General features: G+C 35.3%; 1 protein-coding gene across 1 annotated transcript in view; it reads left to right on the top strand.

Moving 5' to 3' along the window:
• The window catches only part of OtopLa (proton channel otopetrin-like a), a 124,915-nt gene extending 117,825 nt beyond the window's left edge, over nucleotides 1-7,090 (top strand). The window contains exon 7 of the mRNA XM_090372438.1: nucleotides 6,156-7,090. Coding sequence (XP_090228564.1) covers nucleotides 6,156-7,069 — 914 coding nt within the window. The 3' untranslated portion in view covers nucleotides 7,070-7,090. The remainder of the gene's footprint in view (nucleotides 1-6,155) is intronic.
• The last annotated feature ends 8,721 nt before the right edge of the window (nucleotides 7,091-15,811 follow it).

Below are 15,811 nucleotides of genomic sequence, written 5' to 3'. Positions count from 1 at the left end.
ACAGCTAACGCACTTTACACTTTACTTTACTTACCCACTAAACAAGAATTTAAAGAATTAAATAAAATAGGGTCTAGCAATTTCTCAGCACAAGTTTGGATGTTAAACTTTGTAATAATCATAAATGTTTTATCGAATTTATTTGAAATATGAAACTATTTGCTTATTCCAGTAGTAGATCAAAAGGGCTTTAAAAAGATTTTTACTAGTATGAGCTTTTTTTCACATTAATTGATTAATAATGTTCCATTACCCTTTTGTGAATTCTTCTTGTTGCTACACGTGTTCCTTTAAAAATAGATTTGTTTTTGTGGTGTTTTTTTTTTTTTTTTTTTTGGTAGTTGTTGGCGCATAGGCTTCTGTGGCCATAATGCACCTCCCAAGGTTTTTGCAGTACTTTGATCCAAGCCCGAGGCGGGAATCGAACCCGCGACCTTTGGGTTGCTAGGCAAGCACTTTACCCACCCGGCTAGCCAGGTCGGCGTTTTGTGTTTCAAACTAGTTCTCTTCCTTGACCCTTTTTAATTCTTAGTTTTCAATTTTAATTCTTATAATTCTTTTTAATTTTCAAAGGGCAATTCTTGAACTCCGTAAGCTTATCACTTTTAACAATGAACAGTGGTGTGTTCGGGCCGGAACGCACCGGAACAACGTTTCGGTACTTTCTTCTAAATGTCATAATAGAAAATCAATAAATTTATACACCTAATATTATGAAACAATGGCATAATCAAAGGGGAGGGAAAAATATCTATTTTACCCATTGCTACTAAAAATATATATTAATAGTAATCTTTAAAATTAATAGATTTCTTTAAAAAATTATTTAAAAACAAAAATATAAATTTCGCAATGAAACTTGAACGTTTCTTACTAAAGTACAATGTGGTAGATAAAGAGATCCAACGAATGAGATATACTGTGATGCGTGCGAACGCTGCATTTTTATTCGCCATGAGCTGGACGCTAGAACTGGTTGTTCTATGAACCGTGAGTCTGAAGTCTGATTCAGTTACTGTACAGTTGATGTGGCGTTATCATATATCATACAAGCGTTCCGGTACTTTTTTTTTAGCAATACACCTCTGACTATGAAGGCAAGTCAAATGAAAAGGAGATTTTTTTCCCAATAACTATACGCCAGATTTTTTTATCCCATGCTCATTTTAAGTATTTTCGTCGCTGTTGGTACCAAAGTTTATTTCATGGTCCGTATAGAAAACGACCTAGCAGGAATCAATGTCCTCTTGGATTATTTTCCAGTCTCCCAGAAATATGAAAATCGCTAGGCGACAGGTTTGGACTGTATTGGGAATGATCAAAAATTTTATCCAGTACAGTTTCTGGATGGTTGCCATAGCGTGTTGAGATGTGCGTGGTCGCACATTTTTGTGTAACAAAATTACCCAGCCAGTCAAACGTTCCAGTCCCTTATTTTTGATGCCACGTTGCAGATACTTTAAGGATTCGTACGTAATTTCGTGAGTTTACTGTTTCTCATTTAATCATCAAATGGCACAGCACCTTGTATACGCCTCTGAAATTCTTTTCTTTTCTTTGGGCCTTGGTGATGACTGATGTTTCCTCTGCATGCCTAGTCCCCTTTTCTCTGGTTCGAAATGTCACTAGACATTTCCTGCATGCCTAGTCCCTTTTTCTCTAGTTCGAAATGTCTCATACACAATTACAAACTAATCGAAAACGTCATTCTTTCCGCTTCATATAGCGTGGATGCTGCAGACACAATACCATTAACAAACGTTTCTGCTCGTCATTAACACACTTGTGGACCCACTTCCCGCATAACTTCATATTACAATTTTCCATGGATGATGATGTAGGTAGACCCATGACTGCTATCCACCTCTCTGCCCACACCATCAACGGTGAATTTTTGCTGGAAAGACACCCCACTGCCGCAAGAATCTGTATAACACCGCACTGTGCTAGCCTGAAGGCACTCGTCACTGTGGATGCCATATTGTTTTTACTGCTGTGCATGACTCCCCAGCATAGACGGGACTCCAGTGTGCCCTATTACTTAATGGATGGATTAATATCAATTCCTAATTTTATATCCATGCGGTGTGTAATTTAAATTTAAACAATCGACATCTCGTTTTCATTTTATTCACCTCGTATATGGTTCTTAATATCTGAAGTCGACAAGAATTGTCAGTTTTCTTTTTGGAATCTTATGTTAAATACAACTAAGTAAAAGCGAATGTCTGTTAAACTTGGGTTTCTAGATTTTATAATTATATATTTTCATAAATTTGTTAAAAATATACATTGTTATCAGTAAGGCAATTAATTCCTTCAAATTAAAACAAAATGTATTAACATTACTGTCAGAAAGTAATGTAGTAATGGCAACACGCCTACTCTTACTAGGAATCCTTAAATTAATATGATTAGAAACTGATTGACTCAGACCAGAGGAATGAAAAATGAAGTTAGCACAACAATGTGAAAAAGTGTTCACGAAATACCAAGCATTAAAAAACATTTTTTAATGTTTAGTATTTCCAAAAATAGTATACTCTTAAGTAAAGCCAAAGCTATTTAAAGTAACACAAAAATTTTAGATTACAGTATCAAAAGAAACATTGAACAAGTTAAATATTAGTCACCTGTAAAAATAAATTCAGCCTGTAGCATCTCTTCATCCATAAAAAATGTGTTATGAATTTCTTCCAAAAAATCTTTAACTTAGTAGGTTCTGAGGGAGATCTATAAATAGTAAATATTACATGTTAGGATTTGCTAACAAATCATTTCATACAACAATTTTCAAAATGAATAATGCCATAGATTATTTACAACATAGAAAAGTGGCTTTATAAAAGATTAAATGCACTTCCCCCACTTCTAGTTATTATCAATTTGTAAACTTTACGAAAGCTTTGCAGATTAAAATAATATATTTCATTAGATTTAAGGTTAACTAAAATACGGTATAGGCGGCGTAACAGACAAGGAATTATCTCAATGAATTCAGTTAGTAAAATCATTTTTATTTTTGTCCTGGGTGCAAACAAAAAATTAAAGTATAAAAACAAAAGTCACATTACTTTAATAAAGTGTTAACATCAAACTATCACAGGAAGTATGCAATTCGAAATCTATTTAATACTGTATATTCAATATCATCAATATTAGAAATGCTGAGCATATTCCAATTCACAGATTCTCTAATATACGATACCTTCACCAATTTAATCCCAGTTTTCATACTTGTCTAGTTTATATCTATTTTGTTTAAAGTCTGTTTTTGATTCAAAAGAATAGCTTAAAAGCAGTCATATATTCAATAACAAAAATAGTTCGAATTACTATCATAAAAATATAATTTATAGTTATTTTATTAAAATTTATTTTTAAGTACTGATTTGTTGGGAATTTTCTACTACTAAGTGGAAGCAGTAAATGAATCATTATCTTTATTAAAATGAATTTGCGAAATTTTAATTTTGCTTGCTGTTACTTAACTCATTTCTTATATTGCCTTTCTTAATATAGATGCTTATCTAATTCCATCTTTAATGGGGAAGTCAATTCTCAAAGAAACATGAAACCTACTAGATAATCTACAGGATGATCTCAACGTCAAGATTATTTAACTCTGGGTTTTAATTAAGATCTGCAGATACTGATCCTCTCATAAACTCTATTTCATGGTGTGAGAAGGTGAAGTACGGAGAATAATCAATTTATCATAATCTTTCGATTTACTTTCCTTCTTATCTTTTTTTTTTTTAAAGAAAGAAATGAGCTTCGCTAGTCTTTAATGTAGCCCTACAAGTTGATACCTACAAGGAACACTGGTAATAGAATCTCACCCCCGCCGCCACACATATATGAAGAAGACTTCCTGTACTTATAAGGAAAGGCTACATTTCCTAGAAACACGATGGTATATTGCAAAGAAACTTCAGTGCAAATTTCGACGATAACAGCAACAGAAAGCAAAATACTTGTTTCCTCGAAACGGAACAAACAAACCGACACATAGCTCTCTAGTGGTGGAAAGATAACATGTTTATTATGAAAGAAAAAATAAAGCCCTGAAAACGGTATAACAAATTATTAAAATTATTTAACCACAATGCAATGAAGGCTACTACAAATAAGGCACCGTTTTACTTAAACAATTGTTCCTGTAGGATGAACAAAAATTCCACAGTTCCGCATCTATACTATAAGAGAATAAGTTCAAGGTAAAGGATGGGAAAACATTTGGTGCTTTGCAAAAGCCTTGATTAATTCAGTATCAAAGAAGGCTAGAATATCGTTAGAACTGAGGATTCTCCATGAGTGCAGCTCCAAAAGCCCAAAAAATCAACCTCACTAACAGCCAGTTGATAAAAATGTCAATTTTAAAGATTGCAGGTTTATGTAGACTAGTCAAATCAAACGTTAAATCAATAAGGACTGAAAATGAGTGCTGAGTCTACAAGTATTCAGTTTATCAATTTTGGAAACCAGTATTCTGTTGGCAGAAAGTTTTCCTTTAATTCGGGGATCAGGCTATAAGTATCAGTAATTCTTCCGGACATATTCCTACCACTGTCATGAAGCATTTAAACTCCTTTACTCAGAATACAGCGTCTTTTTCATTATTAACATTTGATGATCATTAACATTTGCAAATTATTTGTAAACTTTTCTTTTGGCAATGCATGCGTCACTATACCAGTACTGCTGCTTCATTCTTCTATAGAATTCTGGATATGGATGAAGTTAAACCTACAGATTTCTAGACAGTGTTTTACTTCATCGTTTAAAAAAAAAAGGGAATTACTAAGCATTGCTCGATCATGGTGCAATTTTGCAAGAAAAATGTTATATTTATAATAAACTGCTACCACTAAACAGGGAAAATTTTAAATTTGACTAAAAAGGTTACCAAATTTTTAACAATCATAAATTTTAACTTACGTAAATTGTCTTTATTTAAAATCTCTCTAAAATGTAAGTTGTTTTTAAAGAGAATCATTTTGAATTCTTTTATTAAGTACTTCATTTTAGGGAAACAATTTAAGGAAACCTTACTTTAAAAATCTCACAGCTTTGACTTTTTACTGATTGATTTAAGGAGTAAATCAATCAGTAAAACTCAATCAGTCACAACTGCTGTCTGTCATATGTCACGAGATGCTGTTGTTGTGTGTTGTTTTATGGCGCATTGGCATGCACGAAGTGCAATAAAAAAAAATTAAAAACCCAAAAACTCTGAATGGGACAATCTGACAGTTTTTTCTTGTCGTGTTTGTGTGTATTATATGTAGATATAAACTTTCGTAATGAATTTATAACGTTTTTACGTCACCAACTGGATACCGATGGATACTATTGGATACCAGTGTTCATGTCACTACTGTTTATTACTATGAACTCGTTCAGTCATATATATATATATAAAAGTAAAGTAAATTATAATGATAATTAAAAAATAATAAAAATAATGCCAGTAGCATGGCAAGACAGAAGAGCGAAAACAGTCAAAATGAAACAACGATCAATTCCCTAACCATTATTGGCCTTGTGGTCCTCTGTTGAGAGGGGGCGTAACGGTCAGTCTACTTTTTGGTTTATTTTTGTTTTATTTTATTGTAGTTGGTTTACTTCTCTGCTGGTGATATTTCACATAAATTTGGACTTGGTGCCTGTCAGAGGGGGCGCCGTTAAATTTCTATTTAATTGGCTTTCAAAATTTAAGCGATTATTATCTTTGTATTTAGAATTTCTAAATTATCTTAGTTTCTGCTACAATATTTTTACTCTTGTTACCCTTCTCTTCAATCCCTGTTGATTTGATCGTTATGTTTAATTTTGACTATTTTCGATCTTCTGTCTTGACATGCTACTGGAATTATTTTTATTGTTTTTTTATTTATCATTCTAATTTACTTTACTTTTATATTTCAAGCATCATGTAGAGGAATATGTTTTTTGCTGCCTCTGATGTTTGCTTTATCTTTTTATTTTTATTATGAAAGATCCAGTTTTCAATTATTTCAAACATTATTCAAATATATATATAATTCGCAGAATGCAAATTAATGTAAATACATGAATAATAGAGCTAATTATATAAACGGCGTTATATTAATTATTAAAACTAAAGTGAAAATTGACGTTTATACTTTCAGATAACGACACGATGAATCTGAGTAATCCCTGCGAGAAGCAAGATATTATGGGATCGATTGTCTCGGATTCTTCCCCTTTCTTGTACCCTTTCATTGTGGAATACAGCCTCATCGGTGCAGCAGTGCTTTATATTATGTGGAAAAACATTGGAAACAATCCCATCTATCATATCTCCGAGGTGCATGAGGATGGCCTGTCGCGTGTGTCCAGCAGCCAATCATTTCAAAGGGTGAACTGTGCTGGTTCTAGTAAAGGTCTTTTTCTTGGCCTTCTTCTCCTCGTGGCAGCGACTATTTGCCTTATTGTATTTTTTGTTCTCATTCATCACGAAAGATACACGCTTTTGGCAGTGTATCTATCCGATCTTTCTCACTGTGCCATTATGGTCCTATCTGTGCTGGCCATTCTCATTGGCTTTTTCCGCATCCGGACTTTACGTTTCAATTTTGAGCGTCGTGATGATCTTCGAAACATCCTGCTACGGGTTGGAGCGTTTGGCCTTTACATGTATGCCATGTTTGGCATTATAGCGGGGACCTTACTGCCTCAGAACCACACCTCCAACTTGCTTGTGATGGTCACCAGTTGCATGACCATCATTCAGGTGACAATGCAATCGCTATTTGTTGCTGACATTACTTGCCGGACGACACATTTGCCTCAACATGATAATACCAAACCAGGAAGACAGATTGTTACCTTTTTGTTGATAAGTAACCTTACTCTTTGGATCATCTACACGTTTGAAATGCAAAAAGTCCAAGCAAGCCCAGTTCAATTAGGATTCTATGGTTTTATGGCCTGGACTGTCATCATTCGGGTTACCTTGCCTTTGAGTATCTTTTACAGATTTCACTCGTTCATCACTTTTGCTGAGGTGTGGAAGAACTCCTATAAAAACGTATGCTCATGACTAGCATTAATGTACTGATTTTCAAGCCCAATGATTTCTCAACAGACTCTTGTCTGGAGGCAGAATCTGGTGAAATCCAAGCTTCCAAGGCTAGAGGCGGATATGTCACTGTCTTCCAGGCTGAGCACTTTGCTACGATAACGACTCAGTTGGTCTGTGAACAGTGTGAGATGAATTAGCGTTGTTTTGCATCTTTGCCCTGTGTTGTGGATGTAATATGGTTTGAATTCCCTCAGTGTAGAATTCCTGGCCTATGTACTACACTCACTGCCATGAACTGGGATTTTTATATATATGTCGCTATAAAGTACCTGTAATATAAGTTTATTCTTCCAGCATAAGCCATTTGGTTTTCAAAAGCTGAACACAGTTTCTCAGTATCTTCCTTTGAGTACTTAATGTAAGTGATGTCCCAGTTCCACAGGCCATTTCCACCTTTTCCCCCTTCCCAGCTTTGGGCAAGTACTTCGAACACTGTATTGTAGTAATGCTTAGTTAGAAATGGCAGCTATTAAATAGGTTTGTGTCTATGTAAGAAAGCTTCGAGTAATATATTCCATAGCAGTTCCCAATGGCAAGGCAGCCTTTGAATATCATCCTTTAGTAATGTACCCGATAGAACCATAAAAGAGGCACTAGTTGATTAGTTGCGAAGGAAAAGGAGCACTTTTAGAAGAAAGAAAGAATTTAGTTCGATCCGATTGTTAATTGCAAGCTCTCTCTCTCTTCTTTTTATCATTTTGCAATTTTGTAAAGGAAATGAACGAAGCCATTCCTAAATATTACTGATTACTTTTTTTTCTTCTAATTACCGGTATTTCGACCACTCCAACTCGAGAGTATATTAATATGTAATGTACCATTATATTTAGGCAGTGTTTTTCGTTTACTTAAATTGAAATTTTCTGAAAAGAACTCGATGCTGTTTTTTCAGTAAGTAAACCGCTTAATTAACATAAGTCGATCTGCAGATTACGTCTAGTTATTCTCAAATATACCAAAACAACTTGTTCTTATTGTTTCAATCATTTTAAATAGCGAAAACAAAGTTAAAGAACAACAATCAGAATTATATGCTTTAAATTCCACCACCATAACTTCATCAGAACCTCAGCCTATCACCTTTCCGGCAGTTCATTCCGACTACCATACAGTGCACCACTTGAATCTTCTTCTTCAATTTACACTTTTCTGTAGCTTTTCTTCCTTATCTTTAACATCTTGGGGTTGTTAATTCGTTTCACAGACTTTCTGGTGGTCTCTTTACACTTTTCCCTTTCGTGTACTTCATGGAACACTATATACTCTCTTACCTTTCAAACATGCCTGTTGTTCATTCCTCCATTCATCAATTTTTATATTTTTCCAATAATCCTTTAGGTTTCATTTTGCTAGTTACTACTATCAAATCCATTTTGTACTTTATTTGGATCCTCCCTTTTCCCCCATGACTTTTAAACAATATTCATCACTGCTTACACTCCTAAGAGTTATCTTTATTTCTGGAACAGAACGTTCCAAAATGATATTACTGTCGATCACATTTCTGTCACTCCGCCACCTTTCTTCAATGGTAATAGTATTACAAACTTAAATTATCTTATATAATATTACTAATGCCCTCATCACATAAACCCTGCATCTCTCTTTATTTTCGCCATTTTCCTCTTCCCATTCACAAAACGCATTAACTTCGTATCCAAATTATTTCATTATTCTTACACATATCATTCAAATCTGTTGTCCCTATTTTTCTCTCATTATCTCCTGTTCTTTCACAGTTCTCGGTTGTTTTCACTTTTAGTTCTTGCTGTTTTCACGCCCGCCAATTCTCAGACCTTTGTCATTTCTCAAATCTCTTTTTTACTTTATATACTATGTCTTCGGCCAAATAATCACTAGTATAATGATTACGGATAAAAATTGACTGCAATTCTTGGTCCAGAACTAACTTTGAGATCAAAATATTCTAAATATTCTGTTACTAGATCTTCGTTCTTATTAGTTTTCGATCTCCATGGGTGGGTTCATTATTCTTATTAATTTTATTGCAATACCCTCTCTTCCTTACTTAAAGAAGTCAATTACATTTTGTACATTTATTTTATACTATAAATAGGGCGGGGTCTTTCTTCACATAAAAAAAAACAACTGCATATTATAGCGTTGGCCAAGTTATGTGTGCCCGGAACCACTTTTTATTTATTTATTAATTATTTTATTATTATGAATTCAGAGCTAGAACTTGGTATAAAGTGATCAGACGTCCCGTTTTTGCCTACACTGCTGTTTTATTTAGAAGTCACATGAAAATAACATTTCAGGTTTAAAAGTATTTAAAAGAAAAAAAATTAACAAAATAATGTTTACTGGTTCACCATCTTTTTGTTACTCAGACACAAGTTTATTACGTAAATAGCAACCTAAGCCACGCACAGTCATCTGTGGTAGACACTACGTTTCTAAAAGAATTTACGTGAAAGTCACGTGCTCTGATTCGCAGGTATGTTCCGTTATTTATTTATTTATTAAATCTGATCACCCTACCTTAATACAAAGATTGAAAAATGAACGAAAGTGTTTCAGACATAACGTGATATAACGGTGAAAACTTAATCGAATCGCCAACTCTCACAAATAATTCATATGCATCCAGCTCGTTTACACATCTATGGTTTCCACTCAGCAGAATTTCATACTTCAATTACGTTGTAACTTTATGATATCACTCCTTCAATATTCTCTAGAAAGAGACGAAGATCATAAAAACAAGATACCTTTGCATTTACATCTCTGAGAGGATAAATGAAGCCTTCAATTCAACAAAATATTTCTATTTATGGTGAAGTATATGATTTTAACGTTCCGATATACTTCATTTCCAAGCACATTCATAAACTAACGATAAGACACATTACCATTACAGTATAAGGGAAATTAGTTCAAGGATTTTTGTGATTTTTTTTAATTTCCTTCTTAATATTTATCCTTTCATCAATTTCTTTATATAAAAAAATGCATCGTATCTGATATATATTTAAAAACACCACATTAAATATTAATAAATAATATTTTTCAGGTAAGGCTAAAAGTTGTAAATAGTTAAAATCGAACAATACCGAAATGCAACTGGGTTAGAAATGAGCGGCATGGAACTTAGTGGAATTGTGCAATATTTCAGAACTTTGCTTGAGTGCATAAAGAGCTATGAAATCTGTGCGTTGTACATTACTGGTGTGGGATTTGAGTAGGTAATATTAAATGCTCAAACTATAGTTCATGTATATAGTTTCAAGTTTTAGCATCTGCTGTGTAACTGACTGTATGGCAAACAGTGAAAACGTCAGCGTGCGTATGTATTTGTGCTTTCTGCGCGAGTTGCATAACAGCATGTATTTTGAGTTTTCCAAGGTTCTTATCAAAACGGTTGCTAAAAGATATTGTAAAAGAGAGTAACATTTTAACAGATATTGCATCTGTCGAAATATTTAAAGAAGTAATGTAGATTCGCAATTTTTATTTACGAGCATTTTGTTGGCTCTGTTTTCGACGATTACGTGTGTTACTGCTAGTCCTAGCACAGTAGATCCTATGTATATTTTAGTGGTAGATCAGAAACTTTGACAGTTGGCTAAAGGAAATATTCCAGATATTACATTCTGAAGTTTGCTGAACTTCTATTTTCCCAGTTAGAGTTTTCACGAAATGTTTCTCTTACAGATCACTTGTAATTAATATTTTGTACTTATAATTACATATCATCTTATGTCTATTTTTTTATTATTTCATGTAATTTATTTTGATCGGTGAGCTCAAAAATATCATTAAAATAAATATTCTACATTTATATTTTTGACTTGTTTCTTTTCAGGACTTCTACAAACTCACATTTTCGTTAAATTAATTATAAAGTGAGGAAGTTGTAGGAATACGTCGAGGCGAATTTTGCTCTGTAAAATATATTCACTTAAACCTTATAGATGTACTTTACAACTATTTCCTACAATTATTAACTGATTTCTACAAAGTTTTTAACACAATAGCAAAAATGGAAAAGAAAGCACATTTTACTTGAGTTTTCATTCCATCTTTTAAAATAAGCGGATTTTTATATCTGAATCGATATATCGCTTATAATTTCAATTTCAATAACATTTTTATGATGTTACAATATCAACACGGTTACGTATCAGAAAGATTAACTATCTTGAAAACAGTAGATAATTCATATTTTTGATTTCAACCAACTCCGGCAATTTACTACTACCGTCCACTATCTTGAAACAAAATAACATCTATTTTAATAAATGACCGAATCCGTCAAAAGATTGACGGATTTGGCCATTTATTAAAAAGGTAAACGAAGACGAAACAAAAGGAAAAGGTAAACTTCTCCTTTTGTTTCATCTTCTCCACAGATATTTAAGCTGTAAAATTATTAGAAAATGATTACAGTCTTTACTGAATTAGAACTTTAGAAACTTACGGGACAAGAATAAAGGAAGAAATAAATTACGAACTTAAAAAAATTACATTTTAAGTATGCATATGTGTGTGTTTCATCAATATCTAAGCTCGATATTTCTTTCTGTAATTTGCTTATCGCTTAATCATTTTTGACGAAATCCTAATGGTTCTCTTAACAAAATTTTATTGTAATGTTCTTCTAATTGCTTTTTAAATTATAATAATATAAAAAGAACAATAATGCAGCCTGACATAATTTGGACTTAACAGTGTCCCTTAAAGGCACCGACTAGCCATATTTCTAAGTGTTATTTTAACGCTGCACAGTAACTAAGTGGCCAGATGAACACCACTGTTCTAACGATACCTACATTACTCACACCCTCATCTGGCCTTCACAGATTTTGCTTCTTCGGTATGTTTATGCGGTTTGGTGGAGGACCACTGGTACGGCAGGCAGATACACACATGCCCACTATATCTTATAGTAAAATTGACCAATTAAGTTAATTTCAGTGCTGCTTGAAATTAAAGCAAAAATATCTAAGTAAAAGGTATGTGAAAAAAATTTTCGCTTAGTAACTATCAAAACGAAATTAATATTTTTTTACCGATGTTATAAAACTCATTACATGACAAAAGGGATACTGATGCCTTAGTTATTTACTACCTATGTACAGTGTATGTACATAATTTGTTTCTTTCGGTATGTAGTAATCATATCACTACTTCGTGTTTAGAATTTCGAGGAAAATTATGCATTTTGTTATGCATATGAATTCTAGAAAATATTTTAACTAATGGTAAAGACCATTCGACAGAGCGAGTTACGTCCTGTGGGCGGACGGGCTCTAGGAAGCAGTCTTACTTGTAGGAAAGTGCCCACACGCACGCACGCACGCGCGCGCACGCACACACACACACACACACACACACACACACACACACACACACACACACACACACACACACACACACAACTATTACTACTACATTCATTTCTTCCCATTTTACAAAATTATGTGCCATCAATATACCACGGCGGAATTGGCCTAACGTTCAGAGACATGTCGTCCACATTTCACTGGGTTCCATAAGTACGAAAACGTAGCTCAGTGCACGTTGTCCGTTATTTTCAGTCCACAAGTAGTACTGGGCTTGCAATCGCTGTCCTTTACACCGTATTGAAAAGGCTTGTGTTCGAATCTCGTTAAGACCGAAACAATTTTCGAGAACATAATCACTAATTCAGAGGGATTCATCGGTAATTAAACAGGAACACAAAAAATGGGAACATTTTAGCAAGTCTTCATGTCAATGACATATTTACTAACATCGTGGTAAATATAGCTATTAACATCACAGAAAGAAAAATCGCAAGCCGGGAAGTAAGGATGCCACAAACCAATAAGATATTACCTAATAGTGCTCTTATACATCTCATCAAATTAGGCGCCTCAGTAGCCAGGGGGACAGGAGCAGCAGTGCGTAGTACACGCTTCTTGATTAGACCGGGGTTCGAGCCCGTGACCACCAAATACGGAGGATGCGGAAAGGTCAGGGAATGACCACTGCTTATCCCCGGAGCAATATGGCATTAGTTGCTAATGCTCCTAAAAACCAAATAACAACAAATCTAATCAAATTAGCTTTAGAACCAAGTTATTTTAAGTTCAAAGATAAAATATACACAAAAAAGACAGGCTTCAGCAAGGTGGAAAACATTACTATCAATTACCGTGGTAATATTCATGAGGAGCATTCGTCTGGGGGCGGAAGCCACTATAAAGCCTTATTTATGGATCCATTTTAATGGATGACGTGTTTATGATTTGGGAACATGGAAAAGAAGAATTACATAAATTCAAAATATACAGGGTGATTCACTACCAGTGCGACAAACTTGCAGGAGGTGTAGGGGGCACAAAGACGAATCGGAATCACATAGCATTGCAGGATCTGAAATGTTTTTTTTTTTTTTTTTTGATTTGGTAGTTGTTGGCGCATCGGCTTCTGTGGCCATATTGCACCTCCCAAGGTTTTTGCAGTACTTTGATCCAAGCCTGAGGCGGGAATCGAACCCGCGACCTTTGGGTTGCCGGGCAGGTACTTTACCCACTCGGCTAGCCCGGTCGGCTGATCTGAAATGCCTTGGTCATGCGGTTGGGGACGTTGAACGGGAGGTCGCGTGAACAGCGATCCCGCTGGAAGTCACCATTTGCGAACCGTTTCTGTTGAAAAAACCAAGTAGCAAAAGTCCTCCGGAGTGGATAATCCGCAGGCTCCAATGATTGGACGCGTTGCAGATGGTATGAACTCATTTGGTTTGTTGACAGTATCCTCCATACAGTGGATTGGGATATATCAATCGTTGGCCTATCGCTCGAGTACTCGTACTCGGATTGCCTTCTGCAAGACGTAGGATATTCTCCTCATTGTCTGGCGTCCTCGTCGTTTGCTCTCGATTCATGGTACCTCTCGTGAAACAACCAATCTCACGTAACCTTCTGTGCACACGTGCGAAAATCGTATGATGAGGAGCACGCCTGTGCGGGAACCGTTCCTGGTACAAGCGCAGAGCGGCGCGCCCGTTACAGTCCGCAGCTCCATACGCGAGGTGCATGTCGGCCAGTTCAACGTTTGAATACTCGTCCATCCTACTGCCTCGGGAACCGGTTCGCAGATGCTGACTTCCAGCGGGATCGCTGTTCACGCGACCTCCCGTTCAACGTCCTCTACCGCATGACGAAGGCATTTCGGACCCTGCAAAGCTATCTGATTCCGATTCGTCTTTGTGCCCCCTACACCTCCTGCAAGTTTGTCGCACTGGTAGTGAATCACCCTGTATCTAAATAGCATTCTTCAGACTGTTAAACTTGAGACTAATAGGTTTCCTTCCTTGGACGTCCTAGTGACTAAAGAGAATGGTTAGGTTTTCAGCAGTATAGGAAGCCGAACGATTCGGGCCAATAAATAAACTTTGCGTCTAATCATCCGCAAAAAATTAATAAAACAGGTATTATCAAAACAAATAATGCCTTGTTTGGAAATTTGCGATAATGGCAAAAAAAAAAAAAAAAATCGCGGAGGAAACCTATTAGAGGATTGTTATTAAATAACTGACACCCAAAGTAATTTAAACAATAAGTCCATAGAAAAATATTTTAATAATATAAACAATAAACAACACGCAATATGGATTACAACTGAGGAGTAATTCCGTACATAAAAGGTATTGGCGAAAAAACAAAAAGAATCTGTAAAATGTATGGGCTTGAATTGATCTTTAAGTCGATTAATAAGATGGAAACTGATTCAACGATCTCAACGACACCTCGCATAATACACTGCTAGAAAAATTAGCAGAACACGTAGAAACACGTGGTATAACTCGTGCAGTTTGGGATAAAGTGGGGCAAAATTTGGTATGGTTGTGTGTTTTTTTATGTAAACCCCAAACATGAGAGGTATTATAACCTATAGTACTTAGTACCGTGCTTGGGTTGGAGGTTGAGAAGACGAAAGAAGATATTTGTTGACATTGGACTTGAACTTCTGTAGACTGTAATTTTCAGGAAATACGTATGAAGGAAGGTTGTTCCAGAAAACGGCAGTTGAATGAATAAACGAGGAAGATGAAAAGTTGGTTCTGTGAGTTTGAAGTTGGACAGTAAATGGATGTTGGCTGGTGGCGGCACGTGTTCGGAATGTTTTGAAAGAGACAGCGGGAATTATAGAAGCCAATTCAAAAGAACAGTGCCCACAGGAGGCATTGAATGGAGCGTGTTGGGACTGGTGGGAGGTGTTTTACCAAGATCATTAATACATGAGTTGAGTTGGAAGAAAAATGAGATGCTAGCAGGTCAGCTTTATCCTTGGCTGAAGTGACAACAGAACCATCTGGTTTGGACAGAGGTGGGAGCAGAGATGGGCAAAAGTTGCAGCCAATAGCTTTGGCAAGAGACCAGAATGCTCGGCTGCCATTAAGGCAAGAAGCAAGTTTTCTACTCTTAGCCTGTTCAAACTCTAGTTTGGACTGATTAATAACTGCTTTACAATTGTTGCGAGCTTTGGTGTAGGCAGAAAATGAAATTGAAGAATTAGAAACAAGCCAATTACGATATGTAACATTCTTCTTTTGAACAGCCTTAGCACATTTATTGGAAAACCAAGATTTAAATAAAGGACGAGATTTTAAAGTGGAGTGTGGGATAAAGGATTCTATTCCTGCAAGAATAATTTCACTGACACGATCTGAGCAAACGTTGACATCAG

This window comes from Mastigoproctus giganteus, chromosome 1 (genome assembly GCF_048544385.1).
Source record: "Mastigoproctus giganteus isolate SK-2022 chromosome 1, ASM4854438v1, whole genome shotgun sequence".
Lineage (NCBI taxonomy): Eukaryota > Metazoa > Arthropoda > Arachnida > Uropygi > Thelyphonidae > Mastigoproctus > Mastigoproctus giganteus.
The sequence above is the reverse complement of the archived record's forward strand: the minus strand, read 5'-3'. Positions and strand labels throughout refer to the sequence as shown.